This window comes from Bos indicus x Bos taurus, chromosome 23 (assembly GCF_003369695.1).
Source record: "Bos indicus x Bos taurus breed Angus x Brahman F1 hybrid chromosome 23, Bos_hybrid_MaternalHap_v2.0, whole genome shotgun sequence".
NCBI lineage: Eukaryota > Metazoa > Chordata > Mammalia > Artiodactyla > Bovidae > Bos > Bos indicus x Bos taurus.
Window position 1 is genome coordinate 1016953 of NC_040098.1, and position 23108 is coordinate 1040060.

Genomic DNA, 23108 nt, shown 5'->3' on the forward strand with positions numbered 1-23108 from the left:
TGTGTGTGTGTGTGTGTGTGTGTGTGTGTGTGTGTGAATTTAACCTTTTAGAATTCAAATTTTCCAACTCCTGGAAATGAACTAATGCTTTATGTAAACTACAGAAAACAGATAAGAAGTGTGTTACAGGCAGCACAGTTAAATACAAGGGCCACTTCTGTACTTGTAAAAACTACTGTGCTTCCTCAAAAGATAAATCAGAGTTTAACAAATCAAAGACAGTTACCCCACAACATGACTCCAATTCAGAGGAGACAATTACTGCTGTGGTTTCCAAACAGTACGTGATATATCTTTATCTCTGGGTTTAGTACTTGTTCCTTCTCCTACAATATTATACTTCATTAGGCTGGAGATTTTTTTTTCATTGCTGTAGCACTAGAACCTAGAACAGGAAAAAAAAAATCAATCTTTACAGTGTAAAAGAATAAATGAGTGCATGTATGAATTCTTCATTCTGTTTATTCTTAGTCATATCTTGAGATAAATTTCACTAATTCAATGTTCTTTGAATGAAATTAAGTCATACAACTATGGGATTCAGTTGAAAATGCAGTACTGAACATTTATAACTGTTTTAAAACAATCAGTTCAATGCAGTTTAGTCGCTCAGTCGTGTACAAATTTTCACAATCCCATGGACTGCAGCACACCAGACTTCCCTGTTCATCATCAACTCTGGGAGCTTGCTCAAACCCATGTCCATTAGGTTGGTGATGCCATCCAATCGTCTCATCCTCTGTCGTCCCCTTCTTCTCCTGCCTTCAATCTATCCCAGCATTAGGGGCTTTTCCAATGAGTAAGTTCTTTGCATCAGGTGGACAAAGCATTAGAGTTTCAGCTTCAGAATCAGTCCTTCTAATGAATATTCAGGACTGATTTCCTTTAGGATTAACTGGTTTGATCTCTTTGCAGTCCAAGGGACTCTCAAGAGTCTGCTCCAACACCACAGTTCAAAAGCATCAATTCTTTGGTGCTCAGCTTTCTTTATAGCACAGTCCTCACTATATAGTCCAGTGCTGCCTGGCAGGATCTGAAACAATAGTCTGTAAGAACTGGAGCTCTAGAAAAACAGTTTTCTTCATTTGTCCATTTTAAAGGTGTTGATGATGTCTTGTTGCTTTTCATACCTGATTTTCATACCTTTGGTTTTTGTTCCCACAAAGTTTGAAAAAAAAATCAAAGTATAGTCCCCTTAAAAGATATAAATGTATATATATATATATAATGATATAAAAGATATAAGTGAATATATATAATATGTAATATTATTAGATCATAACATTTATTAATATATATTATTAATAATCAACATAGAATAATTAATATAATTAATATATTATATTATATATAAAATTTAATATATAACCATGTATAAAATATATAATAATCAATGTATAATATTAGATACTATATAACAATATATAATAATTAATATAATATCAAAACCAATATATTAATAAATGATAATATACAATTATTGTATATAATACATATAATATTATATACCAATATTTGATTAATGATATATGTATATACAAACAAGGGAGAGATTGAGATACAGTGAGAAAATGCAGAATAGTACTGAGGTATAGGATTGAATATTTGTGCAGAAATCCTGATTAATTTGTTGAAAAATAGAAATTTCTTCATAGACGAATTGATCAATGAGTAAATGTAAGAGGTATGGAGTGAATGCAGAGCCTGTCATACAGAATTCTTAACTTTCTTTGTCACTTTCAGTTCTCAAGGAATAAGAATATGTTTTCCCCAAATCACACAATAGTGACTGAATTCATTCTCCTGGGACTCACAGATGACCAAGTACTACAGAAGGCCCTGTTTGGGCTGTTCCTGGTGATCTACCTAATCACAGTTGTAGGAAATCTGACCATGATTGTGCTGATCAGGACCAATCCCCACCTCCAGACTCCCATGTATTTCTTCCTCAGCCACCTCTCCTTCGTAGACCTTTGCTATTCCTCCAATGTTACTCCAAATATGCTGCACAATTTCCTCTCAGACCAGAAGACCATTTCCTATGCTGGATGCTTCACACAGTGTCTTCTCTTCATTGCCCTGGTGATCACTGAACTTTATCTCCTTGCTTCAATGGCCTTGGATCGCTATGTAGCCATTTGCAGCCCTCTACATTACAGCACCAGGATGTCCAAGGACGTTTGCATCTTTCTAGTCACAGTCCCTTATACTTGTGGTCTCCTCAATGGTCTCTCTCAGGCCCTGCTGACCTTTCACTTGTCCTTCTGTGACTCCCTTGAAATCAACCATTTCTACTGTGCTGATCCTCCTCTGATAATGTTGGCCTGCTCTGACACTTATGTCAAAAAGATGGCGATGTTTGTGGTTGCTGGTTTCACTCTCTTAAGTTCTCTCTTCATCATTCTTATGTCCTACATTTTCATCATTGCATCCATCTTGAGGATCCATTCTGCAAAAGGCAGGTACAAAGCCTTTTCTACTTGTGGTTCCCACCTGACAACAGTCACTCTATTTTATGGAACCCTCTTCTGCATGTACTTAAGGCCTCCATCTAAGAACTCTGTAGAGGAGTCCAAAATAATTGCCGTCTTTTATACATTTTTGAGCCCAATGTTGAACCCATTGATCTACAGTCTAAGGAACAAGCATGTGATCCATGCCATGAGGCATATGATTAAGGTAACTTTTTATTTCACAGAAGTACAGTTTAGGCACTTATTCATATTTAAGGTATCTGTAATAATGCAGGGGTTCCTTCAAGGAAAAGCCTGTTAGTCTATTGTCACTATTAGTGTATCTTCATGAGTTCTCACTGATATTGCATAATTTCTCCTCAAAATTTATACTTTAAAGACAAATGTTTTCAATAAGCACATTTAATATTTTACTAAATTTATTCACTTGGGGACAAGTATTATGTTAATATTAATTCAATCTGATGTGAACACTGCCAATCCATCTTATTTGAATCAAATGGTCTACAGAGCCATAGTGAGGCTCAAAATAGGATGATTGCTTTTTAGCTTCTTTTAAAAATTTATGAAAAAGTTTCTTCTTCAATGTGTGATGTAGAACAATCACTCCAGTGCCTGACTAGGGAAATTTGAAGTACACGGATCACCCATAGCTTTAAAATTTTTTATAAATTTTCCCCCAACCAATATTATAGATATCCTGAGAAACTTTTTACTCATTTATAAATATTGGTTGTGGTTTGCAATTTTGAAAATGAACTCTCAACACCTGTTTATGAGCTTCCAGGAATAGAGATCCAATTCAGTCATTAATATATTATAATGACAGTCTAGATATATTTTTTCATGTTTTTGTTCGAAATTATAACAAATTTATTGAGTAAACATAGCTTAGCACTTGGCTTCTGTAGACACAAGAATGCCCTAAAATGATATACAAATGAAGAGGTGTGTAGATATCTTTCTGAAAGTGAACAGTGATGTTTTATTTATGGCAGAAATCAGCTCAACACTGTAAAGCAATTTTCTAACAATGAAAAAAAAATACAAAAGTGGTTGCTCATTATTTTCTAGGCAAGTCTGTTCCAATAGTGAGAAGTGAAAGTCCCTCAGTCGTGTCCAACTCTTTGGGACCCCATACATTCCATGAAATTCTCCTGGCCAGAATACTGCAGTGTGTAGCCTTTCCCTTCTCCTGGAGATCTTCCCAAGCCAGGGATCCAAACCAGGTCTCCCACAATGCAGGCTTATTCTTCACCAGCTGGGCCACTAGGGAATCCTAAGAATACTGGAGTGGATAGTATATCCCTTCCCCAGTGGATCTTCCCGACCCAGGAATGGAACTGTGGTCTCCTGCATTGCAGTTGGATTATTTTCCAATTGAGACACAAGGGAAGCCATCTTTTGAGAAAATCAATAGCAAAGAAAGTTATATAAAAAGATACATAATTCATCCACACTGATCCTTGCATTATTAGTGAGCTATATTGTTCTATATTGAAACATATATTTAATTTTAAATGGCCTTGAATGCTTCAGTTCAGTTCAGTTCAGTTTCTCAGCCATGTCCAACTCTTGGACCCCATGGACTGCAGCATGCCAGGCCTCCTTATCCATCACTCACTCCTGGAATTCACTCAAACTCATGTCCATTGAGTCAGTGAGGCCATCCAGCCATCTCATCCTCTGTTGTCCCCTTCTCCTCCTTCCTTCAATATTTCCTAGCATCAGGGTCTTTTCAAATGAGGCAGTTCTTCTCATCAGGTAGCCAAAGCATTGGAGTTACTGCTTCAACATCAGTCCTTCCAATGAACACCCAGGACTGATTTCCTTTAGGATGTACTGGTTGGATCTCCTTGTAGTTCAAGGGACTCTCAAGATCTTCTCCAACACCACAGTTCATAAGCATCAATTCTTTGGCACTCAGCTTTCTTTATAATCCAACTATCACATTCATACATAAGTATTCTAATATTGTACATTCCGATTTTAACTAAGACCACAATAATAAGTGGTCATATGAAAGGAACTGCTATATTTAATATAATGTGTTCAAATCATTTTCCAGAAAATCATCCAAATAACCTGAAGTTTTAGAAATCTGGGCTTCATTCTTAAGTCTCAGCTGATTAAGGCTAATTCTACAAAAAATATTATTTATAAATAAATAAAAAAGCAGACAGAAGTGAAGGAGTAACATTCATCAGTAGTATGTCTCAAATCAAAGGATAGCTTCTGTATTTGGTTGTTCTATTTTCTCAATAAGTTAAAACATTTACTTGTTCTTAGAATTAATATGACAAAATTGGAAGCAGTTGCCATGTATAAGTTTGAAGATTAATTTTTACTTGATAGTATTGTGCTTGTAACTTTCTACAGACTATGTATTTTTAGTGAACATTGTTTTTAATGTAGTATAATACACAGAATCTGAGTTAAATTCACCCATTCCAATCCATTTTAGTTCGCTGATTCCTAGAATGTCGACGTTCACTCTTGCCATCTCCTGTTTGACCACTTCCAATTTGTCTTGATTCATGGACCTGACATTCCAGGTTCCTATGCAATATTGCTCTTTACAGCATTGGACCTTGCTTCTCTCACCAGTCACATCCACAACTGGGTATTGTTTTTGCTTTGGCTACATCCCTTCATTCTTTCTGGAGTTATTTCTCCACTGATCTCCAGTAGCATATTGGACACCTACCGACCTCGGGATTTCCTTTCAGTGTCCTATCATTTTGCCTTTTCATACTTTTCATGGGGTTCTCAAGGCAAGAATACTGAAGTGGTTTGCCATTCCCTTCTCCAGTGGATGACATTCTGTCAGACCTCTCCACCATGACCCGCCCGTCTTGGCTGGCTCCATACAGCATGGCTTAATTTCATTGAGTTAGACAAGGCTGTGGTCCTAGTGTGATTAGATTGACTAGATTTCTGTGATTATGGTTTCAGTGTGTCTGCCCTCTTGATGTCCTCTTGCAATACCTACTGTCTTACTTGGGTTTCTCTTACTTACCTTGGACGAGGCGTATCTCCTCACCACCACCCCTCCTGATCTTGAATGTGGAATAGCTCCTCTAGGCCCTTCTGCGCCCACGCAGCCACCACTCCTTGGACATGGGGTTGCTTCTCCCGGCCACCGCCCCTGGCCTCGGGTGTGGGGTAGCTCCTCCCGGCCGCTGGCCCTGACCTCAGATGTGGGGTAGCTCCTCTCGGCTGTGAACCCTGACCTCAGACGTTGAAGGCTCCTCCTGGCCACCGGCCCTGACCTCAGATGTGGGGTAGCTCCTCTCGGCTGTGAACCCTGACCTCAGACGTTGAAGGCTCCTCCTCGCCGCTGCCCCTGACCTCGGACGTGGAGTGGCTCCTCTTGGCCATGCTTGTGCATCATCGCAGCCACCTGCACTTGTGTGCCATTGCAGCTACTCAGGCGTGAATGGATGACCATTATATCTACTACTGTGGGCAGGAATCCCTTAGAAGAAGTGGAGTAGCCATCACGGTCAACAAGAGTCTGAAAATGCAGTACTTGGATGCAATCTCAAAAACGTCAGAATGATCTCTGTTCATTCCAAGGCAAACCATTCAATATCACAGTAATCCAAGTCTATGCCCCAACCAGTAATGCTGAAGAAGCTGAAGTTGAACGGTTCTGTGAAGACCTACAAGACCTTTTAGAACTAACACCCCCAAAAGTTGTCCTTTTCATTATAGGGGACTGGAATGCAGAAGTAGGAATTCAAGAAACACCTGGGGTAACAGACAAATTTGTCCTTGGAATACAGAATGAAGCAGGGCAAAGGCTAATAGAGTTTGCCAAGAGAACGAACTAGTCATAGCAAACACCCTTTTCCAACAACACAAGAGAAGACTCTACACATGGACATCACCAGATGGTCAACACCAAAATCAGATTGATTATATTTTTTGCAGCCAAAGGTGGAGGAAACTCTATACAGTCAGCAAAAACAAGAACGGGAGCTGACTGTGGCTCAGATCATGAACTACTTATTGCCAAATTCAGACTTAAATTGAAGAAAGTAGGGAAAACCACTAGACCATTCAGGTATGACCTAAATCAAATTCCTTATGATTATACAGTGGAAGTGAGAAATAGATTAAAGGGACTAGATCTGATGGACAGAGTGCCTGATGAACTATGGACTGAGGTTCATGACATTGTTAAGGAGACAGGGATCAAGACCATCCCCGTGGAAAAGAAATGCAAAAAAAACCAAAATGGCTGTCTGGGGAGGCCTTATAAATAGCTGTGAAAAGAAGAGAAGCAAAAAGCAAAGGAAAAGGAAATATATAAGCATCTGAATCCAGAGTTCCAAAGAATGGCAAGAAGAGATAAGAAACCATTCCTCAGTAATCAATACAAAGAAATAGAGGAAAACAACAGAAAGGAAAAGACTAGAGATATCTTCAAGAAAATTAGAGACACCAAGGGAACATTTCATGCAAAGATGGGTTCGATAAAGGACAGAGATGGTATGGACTTAACAGAAGCAGAACATATTAAGAAGAGGTGGCAAGAATATACAGGAGAACTGCACAAAAAAAGATCTTCATGACCTAGATAATAATTACGGCATGATCACTCACCTAGAGCCAGACATCCTGGAATGTGAAGTCAAGTGGGCCTTGGAAAGCATCACTACAAACAAAGCTAGTGGAGGTGATGGAATTCCAGTTGAGCTATTTCAAATCCTGAAAGATGATGCTGTAAAAGTGCTACACTCAATATGCCAGCAAATTTGGAAACTGCAGCAGTGGCCACAGGACTGGAATAGGTCAGTTTTCTTTTCAATCCCAGAGAAAGGCAATGCCAAAGAATGCTCAAACTACCACACAATTGCACTCACCTCACATGCTAGTAAAGAAATGCTCAAAATTCTCCAAGCCAAGATTCAGCAGTATGTGAACCATGAACTTCCAGGTGTTCAATCTGGTTTTAGAAAAGGCAGAGGAACCAGAGATCAAATCGCCAACATCCACTGGATCATCGAAAAAGCAAGAGAGTTCCAGAAAAACATCTATTTCTGCTTTATTGACAATACCAAAGCCTTTGACTGTGTGGATCACAACAAACTATGGAAAATTCTGAAAGAGATGGGAACACCAGACCACCTGACCTGCCTCTTGAGAAATCTGTATGCAGTTCAGGAAGCAACAGTTAGAACTGGACATGGAACAACAGACTTGTTCCAAATAGGAAAATTAGTACGTCAAGGCTGTATATTGTCACCCTGTTTAGTTAACTTATATGCAGAGTACATTATGAGAAATGCTGGGCTGGAAGAAGCACAAGCTGGAATCAAGATTGCCAGGAGAAATATCAATAACCTCAGATATTCAGATGACACCACCCTTATGGCAGAAAGTGAAGAGGAACTAGAAAGCCTCTTGATGAAAGTGAAGAGGAGAGTGCAAAAGTTGGCTTAAAGCTCAACACTCATAAAAAGAAGATCATGGCATCTGGTCCCATCACTTCATGGTAAATAGATGGAGAAACAGTGGAAACAGTGTCAGATTTTATTTTTCTGGGCTCCAAAATCACTGCAGATGGTGACTGCAGCCATGAAATTAAAAGACGCTTACTCCTTGGAAGGAAAGTTATGACCAAGCTAGATAGCATATTCAAAAGCAGAGACATTACTTTGCCAACAAAGGTTCGTCTAGTCAAAGCTCTGGTTTTCCCAGTGGTCATGTATGGATGTGAGAGTTAGACTGTGAAGAAAGCTGAGCACTGAAGAATGGATGTTTTTGAACTGTGGTGTTGGGGAAGACTCTTGAGAGTCCCTTGGTCTTCAAGGAGATCCAAGCAGTCCATTCTGGAGGTGATCAGCCCTGGGATTTCTTTGGAAGGAATGATGCTAAAGCTGAAACTCCAGTACTTTGGCCACCTCATGTGAAGAATTGACTCATTGGAAAAGACTCTGATGCTGGGAGGGATTGGGGGAAGGAAGAGAAGGGGATGACAGAGGATGAGATGTCCGGATGGCATCACTGACTTGATGGACGTGAGTCTGGGTGAACTCCGGGAGTTGGTGATGGACAGAAAGACCTGGTGTGCTGCGATTCATGGGGTCACAAAGAGTTGGACACGACTGAGCGACTGAACTGAACTGAATACACAGAATTAAGGAATTGAACTTAATTACAAAAATATTGCAATTCATTTAAAGATACATAAATTGAAAAATACTGAAATTTGGACAGATTCTTTACCAACTGAGCTATCAGGGAATCCCTGAATTATTCTAGATAAAATTAAATTTCAATTTTGGAAAGAAAGCACAATTTACTTGTTATCTCTGGTTAAAGAAAAGTGCTCTGAGTATTTGGTATATATATTTTTTCATTTAGTTTATATTGCAAACCATCATTTCATTATGTCAAGGTATCCTATATTTTTTATATTGATAATTGACTCACATTTGTATGTGCAGATCCCTCTGTTTCTTGAGGATATTCAAAATGTATAATTTTTGAATTAAGATTTTAAATTTTTTAAAAGTCCTGCTTAAGTTTTTATATAGGTAATTTTTTCTCCGAAAAGCACTGGACATTTATACTTATGACTATTAATTAATATTTGAGAGTAATCACATAAATGTACCTTAAAAACTTTAGAAAATATCAGCGAAAATGATATGCTTCCTTGTTTTCTCAACTGAAGTTCTTAGGGAAGAAATATGTTTTAATTAAAACAAAAGAAGAAATGTTTAACAAATAAATGATATACATTATGTTGATTGATTTTGCTATTGATCTTATTTCTGATGATTCCTCCCCTGAGAATATATATATAGAGAGCTTTTTTTTCTGTTTTTAGTTTTATGGCTTGTCTCCACTATACACAATTTCTGTAGTAAAACACGTTATTATATTATGTTCTTTATTTTTAATTGCCATATTTTATAGAGATATCTCGAATTATTCTATATATGGCTTATTGGTGGCTCAGATGGTAGATAATCTGCCTGCAATTGAGGAGATCCAGATTTGATGCTGGGTTGGGAAGAGCCTCTGGAAAAGGAAATGGCAACCATCTGCAGTATTCTGGCCTTGAGAATTCCATAGGCAGAGGAGCCTGGTGGGCTACAGTCCATTGGGTAGCAAAGAGGGGGACACAACTAAGCAAGTAACACTCTCACTTCCACGTTCATTCTAGACACAATTTTGTTGTATGTTGTAATATTGCATATAACTTTTCTCTCACATTTTTATCCATTTCCTCCTACAATTTATCAAGTTGTCTTTTATCTCTTACTAATTTGTGATGTTATCTTCATTGTACACTAAATACATTCATTGTTATTTATTCTTTAACCAATATGTTGATTAAGCCAATATATTATATTGTATATTTTGCATTTTAAGCAAAATTCCTAAACTTGCTATAGATTGGTGTTTTAATTTCTAGTAGAGAAAATCTGGGCTTCCCTTGTAGCTCAGTGGTAAAGAAATCGCCTGCAATGCGGGGACCACAAGAGATTCCTGTGTCGGGAAAATCCCCTGGAGGAGAAAATGGCAACCCACTACAGAATTCATGCCTAGAGAATCCCACGGACAGAGGAGCCTGGTGGTTGCAGTCCATCAGTTCAGTTCAGTTCAGTCGCTCAGTCATGTCCGACTCTTTGCGACCCCATGAATCGCAGCATGCCAGGCCTCCCTGTCCAACACCAACTCCCAGAGTTCACCCAGACTCACATCCATCGAGTCAGTGATGTCATCCAGCCATCTCATCCTCTGTCGTCCCCTTCTCCTCCTGCCCCCAATCCCTCCCAGCTTCAGAGTCTTTTCCAGTGAGTCAACACTTCACATAAGGTGGCCAAAGTACTGGAGTTTCAGCTTTAGCATCATTCCTTACAAAGAAAGCCCAGGGCTGATCCCCTTTAGAATGGACTGGTTGGACCTCCTTGCAGTCCAAGGGACTCTGAAGAGTCTTCTCCAACACCACACTTCAAAAGCATCCATTCTTCGGCGCTCAGCCATCTTCACAGTCCAACTCTCACATCCATACAGGACCACAGGAAAAACCATAGCCTTGACTAGACGGACCTTTGTTGGCAAAGTAATGTCTCTGCTTTTGAATATGCTATCTAGGTTGGTCATAACTTTCCTTCCAAGAAGTAAGCGTCTTTTAATTTCATGGCTGCAGTCACCATCTGCAGTGATTTTGGAACCCCAAAAAAATAAAGTCTGACACTGTTTCCACTGTTTCCCCATCTATTTCCCATGAAGTGATGGGACCGGATGCCATGATCTTCGTTTTCTGAATGTTGAGCTTTAAGCCAACTTTTTCACTCTCCACTTTCACTTTCATCAAGAGGCTTTCTAGTTCCTCTTCACTTTCTGGTGTCATCTGCATATCTGAGCTTACTGATATTTCTCCCCGCATTCTTCATTCCAGCTGTGTTTCTTCCAGTCCAGCGTTTCTCATGATGTACTCTGCATATAAGTTAACTAAGCACGGTGACAATATACAGCATTGATGTACTCCTTTTCCTATTTGGAACAAGTCTGTTGTTCCATGTCCAGTTCTAACTGTTGCTTCCTGACCTGCATACAGATTACTCAAGAGGCAGGTCAGGTGGTCTGGTATTCCCATCTCTTTCAGAATTTTCCACAGTTTATTGTGATCCACAGGGTCACGCAAACAGTCAGACATGACTGAAGCACCTGAGGATGCAGGCACAGAGAAAATTCATCTTCAATATTTTTCACTTTTAAATTTATCCCAGAATAATATAAATCAGATGCTTTTAGCTACATAATATTTTTTCAGTTATATATGTACATGAGTCAGAGTTCTCTGGGCTAACACACAGGGTCATTGTTGTTTAGAGTTTAAATATAATAATGTGCACATGTCAATCCCAAACTCCAAATCTCTCTCTCTGTCCCAGCCTTCCCTCTTGGTAAGCATTAGTTTGTTCTCTAAGTCGGTGAGTCTCTTGGATTTTATCATAAAATAATTTAAAACTAAGCACCACCCAAGTTGACAAAAGATTTTATTGCAAATAAGAAAAAATGAAAATATTACAAAAATATGATGCTATTAATTTCATAGAAATCATATGGACAATGACATTGAAGGCTATGCATATTGAATTGATAAAAATTAACAAATGTTAAAATTAGTGAATAAAATTATTGTTAATAAAAATATGAATTAAAATATTGCTTTGTGTATCTGTATTTAAGAGAGTTTAAAAAGACTGGTGCTTTCATACACTGATTATATCAAGAAAAATAATAATACACATTTTTTCTAGAAATTTATTTAACATGTTTCAAGAGTCTTAGAAATGTGCACTTACAGTAAATCCAATTTTAAGCATGTGCTGAGGTATAATGAGAAAACTAAGTGAAGATTTTAATATAATATTTGTTTCATATTTGAGAAAAAGTAAACAAGTGATATATTAAAACAGACAGCCTTCATGTTGCATGATCTCATCTAACTGAAACCATAGAACCTGGAAATGTGTCCTCACTTTGTGTGACCTCAGCAGTGTGCAAAGTGAGGACTCAGTCAGTCAGTTCAGTTGCTCAGTCATGTCTGACTCTTTGAGGCCTCCCTGTCCATCACCAACTCCTGGAGTTCACTCAGACTCACATCCATTGAGTCAGTGATGCCATCCAACCATCTCATCCTCTGTTGTCCCCTTCTCCTCCTGCCCCCAATTCCTCCCAGCATCAGAGTCTTTTCCAATGAGTCAACTCTTCACATGAGGTGGCCAAAGTACTAGAGTTTCACCTGCATTCAATACTGGGTTAGGCATAGTCAGACACCAGACAGACCAGAGGCTGTATGTATGTAACTAGAACACCTGCAGGGCTGCATTGGTTGTGATCATAAAGAGGAATTTTACTATCACGTGATGGACTTTGCATTAGAATGTTACACAGACATTAAAGAAGTTTTCAATTAAGAAAAGGTCAAAGTATTTTATGTTACTTTATGAAGAATAAGGTCACATTGATATGTACATGATGATGACTTTGTAAAATACTAGGCTTAGGAAAAGTAAAATTAGTTCCTTCTGTGTACCAATTTTCTATGATAATCAATTATTGTATTTAAATAAGCAAAAAAAAAGTAAAATGAATATTTCTAAACTCTTCCAATCCCAAAATATAAAATTAATGGATCTTTATTCATTAATAGTAATATTGGAATATGAAAATAGAAAAAAGCGGGGGTTCAAAATCTGTTCTCTAAAAGTATTCAACTGGTTGGTGATCCAAGATCCTTGTAATTCAACCTCCTACTGTTTGTCCCTTTTCCTTTTAAAAATATGGTGCTTATGAATAGGTTGAAATCTTCAAGGGTAAACAAGCCATCTTTATTTGTTTGTTAACAGTGAGTGACAAATGAGTATCAATATTTATAACTATTACTTTTTAATATGGAACCATTTTTAAAAATTTTATTTCTCAAGAAAAAATTCATCCAAGTAAGGGACTTTTTCTTCTTGAGATTAAATATCACTAGCACAGTAGCTATGATACTATACTATAAAATTGAGAAATAGCAAAATAAATTAAAGTTGAATTCCAATAAGTTGTTTTTGATACATGGATGTTTTCTTTGTTGCATTTGTATCTACTATCTTCACACAATGAAAGGATATTTCCAGTGTTATTAAGGGTATGAGAAAATTAGGGTATTCATTTGCTGGGGTTGATGTCATACATGACTAAATCCAAAAGGAAAAAATATATATAAAGGTAACTAAGAATAAAATGGTGGAAATCTACCTTAATGTAATAACTATACACAAGAGGCCATAACTTATATGCATAAAGATTTTCCTAAAGGTAGAAAAAACAAAAACTACTTAAATATTATAAGGAAGTGGTGAACTATGTGTGTCATATCAATGTTAATTTACATTATGCTTTTAAATAAAGATCAATTCCAAAGATTATCAAGCAGTCTGGAAAATACAACTTAGTTTCAGAACACTTTGATATTTGGCAAAACTAATACAATTATGTAAAGTTTAAAAATAAAATTAAATTAATTAAAAACAAATAAATAAAACCAAGTTTTCATGCATATTAAAGTAGCTTTTATTTTAAAATTGTTTGTGGATAAACAAGAACTAAAAGATAATATGTAAAATTATGGCACAATAATTTTTAACATTGTAGGGGAAAATGATATAAATCTCTTATATAAGAAATGAAAACTCCAAGTCAGCAAAGTGTAGCTCCCATTCATAAGGGTGTCTGCTTTGATTAAAGGAAGCTAATGAAACAGATTATTGGATTATTAAAATTACAATATCAGGGTTTGTTCCAAATAATAATTGGGAGATAGCGAAGGATAGGGAAGTCTGGTGTTCTGTAGTCCATGGGGTCACATAGAGTTGACATGATTGGGCGACTAAACAACAATGATAAAACATATATGTTTTTACATTCAAATGATATAGACAAGCATTCATCAAAGGTTTATTCAGAACACACATTGAAGATTAGAGAAATGAGATTTTTGAGAGGATAATCAGCTTTCATTAAGGGAATATGTCATATATCACAGGGAACTAAATTAGCTTCTTATTGAGGAAATATACTGTAATGCAGATTGCTTTGCTGGTAAGAATACCTCAATGATGCTCAATATTGAAGACTTAGGAAGAAAAAGGAAGAAATATATGCCAAGCAAGTGGAAATGAGTCCTTGAGTGAGGCTAAAAGCTTAAACCTGCTTAATCATAAGAAACTGACTTCTGTTGTGTTTTCTTCCAAACAACACTTCCATTCTTTGTTTCCATTAGACTCGATCCCCAGCTCTGCAAACGTGTGTCAATGTGCATGTGTGCTGGGTCAGGTCCGATTCTTTGCCATTCCATGGACAGGAGTCTGATGCCTGACAGGCTCCTCTGTCCATGGATTCTCCAGGAAAGAATACTGAAGTGGATTGGATTCTTCAGGCAAGATGGTATATTTTGGGGCTGCTTTCGAGACACTTTTTCTTTCTTTCTCTCTTTTTTTTTTTTTTTTTTTACTGGGAAACTGTCAAAAGAGAACTCTTCTTCATTGCACCAACGTTTCTCATAAATATTCTTCTTAAAGCCTGTTTCACATCATTGTTCCTGAGGCTACAGATAAATGGATTTAGCATGGGATTCACAAAAATGCAAATCACTGACACAATTTTCCCTTGTTCCACAGATTGGTTGTTTGCTGGTCTCAGATACATGCAAGTCAGGGACCCGTAGAACATAGTGACAGCTGTCAGGTGGGAGCCACAAGTGGAGAAGGCTTTGTGCTGCCCTTTGCTAGAACGGATCCTCATAATGGTGATGAAAATGAAAACGTAGGAGATGAGGATAATGAGTAGGGAACCTGTGAGGTTAATCCCTTCAGACACAAACAAGGCAGTTTGCTTTATGTAAGTGTCAGAACATGTCAACATTAAGAGGGGCAGGTCAGCACAGTAGAAATGGTTGATGGTGTTGGATCCACAAAAGGACAAGCAGGAGGTCAATATTACCTGCATTGTGCCCACCATAGACCCACAGAAGTAGGGGAAATTGACCAGGCAGATGCACAGGGACCTGGACATCCTTATCTTGTAATGCAGGGGGTTGCAGATTGCCATGTACCTGTCATAGGCCATAGCACCAAGCATGTAATACTCAGTAAAAAGCAGAGTCACAAAAACAAAACATTGTGCTAGGCACCCCGCATAGGAAATGTTTTTTTTTTTTTTCTCTGATAAGAAGTTAACAAGCATCTGAGGAGAGACATTTGTAGAGTAAAAAATGTCTACACACGCTAAATGGGTGAGGAAAAAGTACATGGGGGTTTGCAGCTGGGGAGTGAATCTGGTTAATAAAATCATCCCAAAGTTCCCAGTCAGGGTGATGAGATAAATCAGGAGAAACACCATAAAAAGGATGGGCTGCAGCTCTTGTTGACTGCTAAGTCCCAGCAGAATAAACTCAGTCACCTATGTGCCATTGTGTGAGGGAAATGTATCCATTTTCAGACTCTCTAATAAAAGAAGAATAATGTCTCAGATATAAAAAGAAATAGGTTGTATGAAATTCAAAAATAGACAAATCAGCACTAAAACTGGTTTTCAAAAGAGAGGTCTAACTAAGCTGTTACTACCCTGAGAGATGAAAGAGTCTCTCTAAATGCCTCAGATGATTGGTGGTGCTGAGTAAACTGGATAATCTATTTCATGAGCATGTTTTGAAGTCCAAGCAGCATCAATGCAGGCTGCTCTGCAATCTCCACCTATCTCTACTAAAATATATAGAATCTGACTTAACTCTTTGGTGTCCCTCATTAGGCTATGGACTAGGAAGCACTGATGCTCAAACTACTGCCTTTGTTTGATCGTGACATAATGCTGGATCAGGGAATGGAGAAAATGGTTGGTTTTCTGTACATTGATTCTATTTTTGTCAGTAAAGGTGAACATTCCATAACCAGAGTAGTATACTCTTCTTGACAGCCTGTGTACATTTATTCAGATTCAGTTTCTTCCTTATCTCTTACTTATTTTCCAGCAGCAATAAACTTCTCCCAGTCCCTTGATAGTCTGCCCCTCCTATTTCCTTTGTTTCAAATCAACAATAGGTAGTCTAGGGTTATTTCTTTGTCTGGTCCCCACTATGATCTCACTGATCTCTCACTCTTTATCTTGGTGTGCACTGTGTTTAGCACCTTCATTGTTTGCTGTGATACTGTTTCTGTTCTATGCTTTGGTTTTCTGGCCACAAGGCATGGGATCTTGGCTCCCTATCCAGGGGCTGGACCAGTGTCCCTGAAATGGAAAGAGAAGTCTCAACCCCTGGACTGCCAGGGAAGACCCTCACTAATTTCTTATTAATTCACACATCTCAGTTTATTTTATATTACATATATGTGTGTGTGTGTATTTCAGATTCACATTTTGATTAATATCATACCTTTGACTTCATACCTTATATCTAAACTATCTGAAAGTCTTGTCTGCTCTACCTTTAACACATTACTTATTGAATATTACAGCAGCTTGTCAGCATTTTCTCTGCTACCAGTCAAATCTAAGCTACTCTAATGCCTAAGCTATTATAATGATTTTCCCTCTTCCACATTTGAAATCTTCTATCCTCCAACATAAGCCAATTATCTTTTTTTTGCATATTTACTCTTTCTTTTAATTTTTAAATTATGAAAAGATGCTAACACATTGGCAGGAGACTTGGAAAATACATAGCAAAGTTATATATATTTCCAATATATATTATAATTTTTAAATAGGTAAATTAAGATATTTAGTTGGTGTTTTACTATTAAACTCTCAAAAATTAATTGAATGAATATACAAAGAAGTAGAAGGATATATTAGACTGAAAAGCACTGTGAACCAATTCAATATAATTAAGATTTGCACAATTTTGACATAACAGTGGGATACAAATTCTATTCAAGTTCCCATAGAGTATAAATAAGAAGACACTGGAACATATCCAGGAATATAAGATTGCCACTGATCTTTTATAAACACATATTACATCATGTTGGTGACCTGGTAAAATGGCACTACACTTTTCATCACATTTGGGTTTAAAATTTAACTTCTTATCAGGGTCTGCAAGGGGGTGTGTGATGTATTCTCATACATTTCTCCAAATTCTTCCATCAATTTCTCTTCAGCCCTTTTTTCTTGCCACATTGACTGTCTTGTTGTGCCTTAAACATGACTAATATGTTACTACCTCAGGGCCTTTGCACATAGTGTTCTATCTGCCTAGAATGTTTTTCTCTCAGATCGTTAAATTATTCACTTCATCAGTTCATTTACATCTCTCTTCTCATGACACCTCCTCTGGAAAGCTTGTCTGGGCCTCTTGTCTAAGTTATTCAATAACCAAATAGCTCTCTAATCAAGCATGATGATCGATTTTTCTTATATCATTTATCACTTCTAAAAGTATTATTTTTTACAACCCCTTCCACCGTTGGAATACTAGTCACATGAGGAACTTTATTTGTGCTATATCCCCAGAATTTGGGTGAGTTCCTGAATCATGGTCAAGAAAACAGTATCCATTAGTTGCAGAAATGATGAACTGGTGGGGTAATCCTGCAATCACATCAGCTGATTTTCCATGATATGTATGTTTCTTGCCTCCCTGATGTTGCCAATGGAGACTGAGTTACTACAAAATTCTCTAGAGGGAGCACAAATAAGAGGTGATTTTAATAACACAATCTAGTGTTAGTGATAGTTGTACGTATTTTAAATCTCAATAATTAACAGCTAAAACTTGTACATTGAATCCTTGGAAACAGGTAAAAGTAAAAGCTGATTGAAAAAATGAGTTATCTTTAATCACTACAGTAAACTTTACAACTCCAGAAGGACATAGAATGGTCACATTTCTTAAAAGACAACTCTATTGCTTTATTAAATTAATGTTTTAATAAATATAATACTCAGAGTAAGGGTAATCAACTCTGGCTTCACACTGGAATCAAATGTGGAGTTTCTAAAAGCACTAATCCTTGAGTCTTAGCTCAGCTGAGGTCAGTACACATACTGGCATATTTAACAAGCTTTCTACAGGGTTTTAATGTGTAGCCAGGGCTGAAGTGCTGCATGAGACAACTGAAATGATATGCTTGAATTAGGTAAGTTTTTAACACATAGATTTACCCTCTGAAAACTTACACTTTCCCCATTCAGTGATTTCTGAGATATTGCCACAAATTCCTCCTAATTATGGAACTTGCTGTCATCAACAGTACACAAAGTTCTTTTTCTATTATTCTGATTAAGACAAAATTCCAGCCTCTGACTTCAGTCTGTATAATATTCTGTTGGTTTCACAAAGCTTGTAAAGAAAATACGTTTCTGAGAAACTCCACAATTTTGCCTTGCACTCAAGAAATAGAAAAGAAGAGAAAACCTTATTAAGGATCACACCATTCTATTATTCATTACATGCAATTCAGGGCTTAGTTTCTGGGATTCACATGGGAAACACCCATTGCAAAAGTAGTGTTAGTATAGTTATTTTCCAAATTACTAGCAGAAGTAAGGGAGTGAAGGAGAAGGATTCATTTTTATCATTCTCACTAAAGTACTGGCCGAGTGGTAAAGAACCCACTTGCCATGGAGGAGATATAAGAGATGTGTGTTCGATCTCCAGGTCTGGAAGATCCCCTGGAGGAGAGCATGACAATCCACTCCAGTATTCTTGCCTGGAGAATCCCGTGGACAGAGGAGCCTGACAGGCTACAGTCCATGGTGTACAAAGAGTCAGACATGACTGAAGTGACTTAGCACAAAGTGTTCAGGGTAGTGAAAATGCTAGTGCAGATTGCTTGTGTTAATTGTTGAGATCTTCTTCTTCATTCAAAGAGGAAGGTGAGTGAGAAAATGGGAGGAATAATATTCTTCCAAAAGATAACAGTTAAAGGTATAACATCATTACAGTTCAAAGAGTAGAACTACTGAAAACAACCACACTTATGCTTAGGGTAGGTATGAATTAAAGGTCTATATACAATGCAGGGGGATGAAATCCAAAAACCATAAATCCTGTATAGTTTTTTTCTAAGAATGTTGGCCAAATGGGATGATTCAGATGGAAGTTCAATAAAATCCATAGCAGTGTTGGAAAGGGACACAAGCACAGCAGAAGAAAGCATCTTCCTCTTGAGTAAAGCAGTGTACACCTGCTTTGGTAGTTCTGATAATTGATAGAAAAAGCAAAAGATGATTCAAAGCCTTAGCAGATCTCTCTGAGACCAGTTGTCCCAATGTCCTTGCTAGAGTCAATTTGTTGGTCAGCCAAAGCAAACTGAAGTTTGTGCACAGCTTACTTAAACAGTTTACACTTGGGCTTGACTTAGTACTCCCACAGTTACTTCAGTCTCTATGGGATATGAACAGTAGCCAGATTTCCAAATTTCTAGTATATTCCAAAGAGAGGAATATGAAGATAGCAACCATTTGAAGTCTGGGATATGTAGCTAGTGAAGTTGATTCCTACTCAGCAAACTTTCCAGGAGAGGTCCCAGTAAATATAAAGAACAGGTTTAAGTCTGTAATTGCTCTAAGAGTCAGGATGCAGCTGAGTCAGCAGGTAAGATTAGCAGGCTGTATCCAATCAGAAGAGAGTAATGCCCACAAGATGCCCACATCCTGGTGGACAACAGCAGAGCAAACATTAATCTTTCAGATTAGAGGCCAAGAAAGATCAGAAAGAAGCACAAAGATAACAGATGCAGATGACAGAAGTTCTCATAAGTCATATAAGGGGAAAAAGGACTGAAATATGAAGGGCTAGGCATTTGCCTAAAGAGAAAGATCAACCAAGAGAGTTTATTTAAACAATATACTCTTCTAAGTCCAAAACTATTCTTTCAAAGAAAGGTATACTTCACAAGTCCTTCTATATAATTATATTTTGATGTAAGAACCCAGGTAATACAATAATTAAAGATGTTGGGTCATTGAGATACTTATCTCAAAAGATAATAGAGAAACACGCAAAATATTTATATATCAGTTATTATAAACATGCAAATAATAATTAATGCACTCACTGTCTTTGTGAAGTGGACAAAGACCCTGCTTTGTAGAAAAACAAAATCCATATAAACTATTGTGTCATTCTGAAAATGCTCTTCAGTCCAGTTGGTTTGTGGATATGGGTAAAAGCTCACCTATAAAATTGTATTGATAATTACCTCATATTTTATATCACTTAGCTTATATACATGTTATTATATTAAATATCTTGGTTGGGAGACATTATATTTTAATGTGGAGTTTAAAAATTGTTTCTTCGTTAAGGTGATCCATAGGCTTCATTGTAGAAATTTGAATTTGCTGACTAATCCTATGATGCTTGATAAGTTGCAATGAGATTGCAAATGTTTTTCCAATTGACTTCAACCTTACCAACTGTGAATACACCCTTTTAATTGTTGCAAATATTTTGAGATTTTCCTTACTTCAGGTTGAACAAATAGAATCGTTGGCTTTATATTAAATTCAGTATAAAATATATTTCAAAATCTTATTTTTCCTATATTCCTGTTCAGTTGAATAGGACATATATAGTAGATTGAAGCAGTTATGGATAATTTAAAAAGCTGTATTTTCAAAATTTATTTACATTACCAGGTTGTAGAGCTCATATATTTACAACTTTTTTAGTAAGACAGTTAGTATCATCTGCTGAGTATTTATTAGATACCAGACATTTGTGTGCTAAGCATTTCAAAATGAATACACATGTCCTTTAGTAAGGAGCAACATTTTCTTTAACACTTATAATATCCCTGTGATAGGAAATTATTTCTTTCTAACAGATGAAGATCCTGAATATTGGAGAAATCTGAATATTGGAGAAATGTATATGTATATATATATATATATGTGTGTGTGTGTGTGTGTGTGTATACACATACATATGTATACATACCTATATGCATATATACATATATAAATATACATATATGTGTGTGTGTGTGTGTGTGTGTGTGTGTGTATATCAGTTTAGTTCGTTTCAGTCATGTCCAACTCTTTGTGACTCCATGGACTGTAGCACTCCAGGCTTCCCTGTCCATCACCAACTCCCAGAGCTTGCTCAAACTCATGCCCATTGAGTCGGTGATGCCATCCAATCATCTCATTTTCTGTCATCCCCTTCTCCTCCTTCCTTCAATCTTTCCCAACATCAGGGTCTTTTCCAATGAGTCAGTTCCTCACATCAGGTGGTCAAAATATTGGAGATTCAGATTCAGCATGAGTCCTTCCAATGAATATTCAGGTCTGGATTCCTTTAGGACTGACTGTTTTGAACTTGCATTCCAAGGGACTCTCAGGAATCTTCTCCAAGGATAGATAAGAAAGCCTTTCTACACAATCAGTGAAAAGAAATACAGGAAAACAATAGGATGGGAAATAAATTGAATAAGTTTGACATCTCTTCAAGAAAATTAGAGACACCAAGAGAACATTCCATGCAAAGATGGGCCCAATAAAGGACAGAAATGGTATGAACCTAACAGAAGCAGAAGATATTAAGAGGAGGTAAGAATAATACACAGAAGAACTACACAAGATCTTAATAACCCAGATAACCATGATGGTGTGATCACTCACCTAGAGCGAGACATCCTGGAGTGTGTGAAGTCAAGTGGGCCTTAGGAAGCATCACTATGAACAAAGCTAGTGACGGTGATGTAATTCCAGTTGAGCTATTTCAAAGTCTAACATATGATATTGTTAAAGTGCTTCACTCAATATGCTGGCAAATTTGGAAAATGCAGCAGTGGCCACAGGACTGAAAAGATCAGTTTTCATTCCAATCCCAAAGAAAGGCAATTCCAAAGAATTTTCTTTTTTTTTTTTTTTTCCAAGGTAGGGATTTACCACTTTATTAGAGTCAAGGACACTAAAATGGAGCAAAATGCCAAAAAAAGATGATATTTGGCAAAACTAATACAACTATGCAAAGTTTAAAAACAAAATAAAATTTAAAAAAAAGGAAAAAAAAAGAATTAAAAAAAAAAAAGAATACTGTATCCCTGTGTAAACTATCACACAATTGGACTCATTTCACACACTAGCAAAGTAATGCTCAACTTTCTCCAAGCAAGGCTTCAATGGTGAAGACAGAAATCTCTCTTCCACTGCAACATTTATTGAGTAACTATCGTGCAACTTTCTGGTCTGAGTCAGAGACCTGAGACAAAACAAAAGTCTACTCAGATGATTTAACTGAAGAGAATTTAATAGAATAGAACACAGGAAATGTTAAAGAGAACAAAGAATATGAAGTTCCTGGGGGTTAATTGCAGAAGGCAATTTCCATTCCAATACTAAAGTGGCCAACACAAGGACTAGTGTCAGAAGTCCAGTGAAACTAGAACTAAGAAGAATGTCCTAGGCCACATACTCAACACACTCCTCAGGCAGAATTTTCCTTGGAAGGATTGCAGCCACCCTACCACTTCATTATGAAATTGAGAGAATATGAAAATGAAATTGGGATACCTCTCTCTTCCTGCCACCTCTGTCGTGTTCCTGGTTTCTCCCATTGGAAAAACTCAGATGGAAACCAGACACTAAAGTAGTTCTATTGATGGAATCTAAGAATTCAACCTCAGATGGAAAAAGACAATAGATCTGGGTGGGACAAGCTGAAAAAGGAAGAATTACCAGCAATTTACATTATCTGGATATTTATAATATACTCTTGTTCCCATAATTTCATGGCAAATAGATGGGGAAACAATGGAAACAGTGACAGACTTATTTTCTTGGGCTTTAAAATCACTGTGGAGGGCAACTGCAACGATGAAATTAAAAGACACTTGCTCCTTGGAATAAAAGCTATGACAAACCTAGAACAGCATATTAAAAAGCAGAGACATTACTTTGTCAGTAAAGGTCCATATAGTCAAAACTCTGGTTTTTCCAGTAGTAAATGTATGTAAGTGTTGGACCATAAAGAAAGCTGAATGCCAAATAATTGATGCTTTTGAACTGTGGTATTGGAGAAGACTCTTGAGAGTCCCCTGGACGACAAGGAGATCAAACAAGTCAATCCTAAGGAAAATCAGCCCTGAATATTCATTGGAAGGA

General features: G+C 37.1%; 1 protein-coding gene and 1 pseudogene across 1 annotated transcript; one reads left to right on the forward strand and one right to left on the reverse strand.

Annotated features, from left to right (window-relative positions):
- The first annotated feature begins 1761 nt into the window (after nucleotides 1-1761).
- LOC113882268 (olfactory receptor 5M10-like) lies at nucleotides 1762-2775 on the forward strand. The gene has a single exon (XM_027525468.1). It carries the CDS (start codon nucleotides 1762-1764, stop codon nucleotides 2773-2775), a length of 1014 nt encoding a protein of 337 aa, XP_027381269.1.
- An 11729-nt stretch (nucleotides 2776-14504) lies between these two features.
- Nucleotides 14505-15488, reverse strand: LOC113882269 (annotated as a pseudogene).
- Nucleotides 15489-23108: the final 7620 nt, after the last annotated feature.

Bases quoted from the DNA above. Each gene is read 5' to 3' on its own strand.
- LOC113882268 (XM_027525468.1), top strand. From the start codon at position 1,762: ATGTTTTCCCCAAATCACACAATAGTGACTGAATTCATTCTCCTGGGA.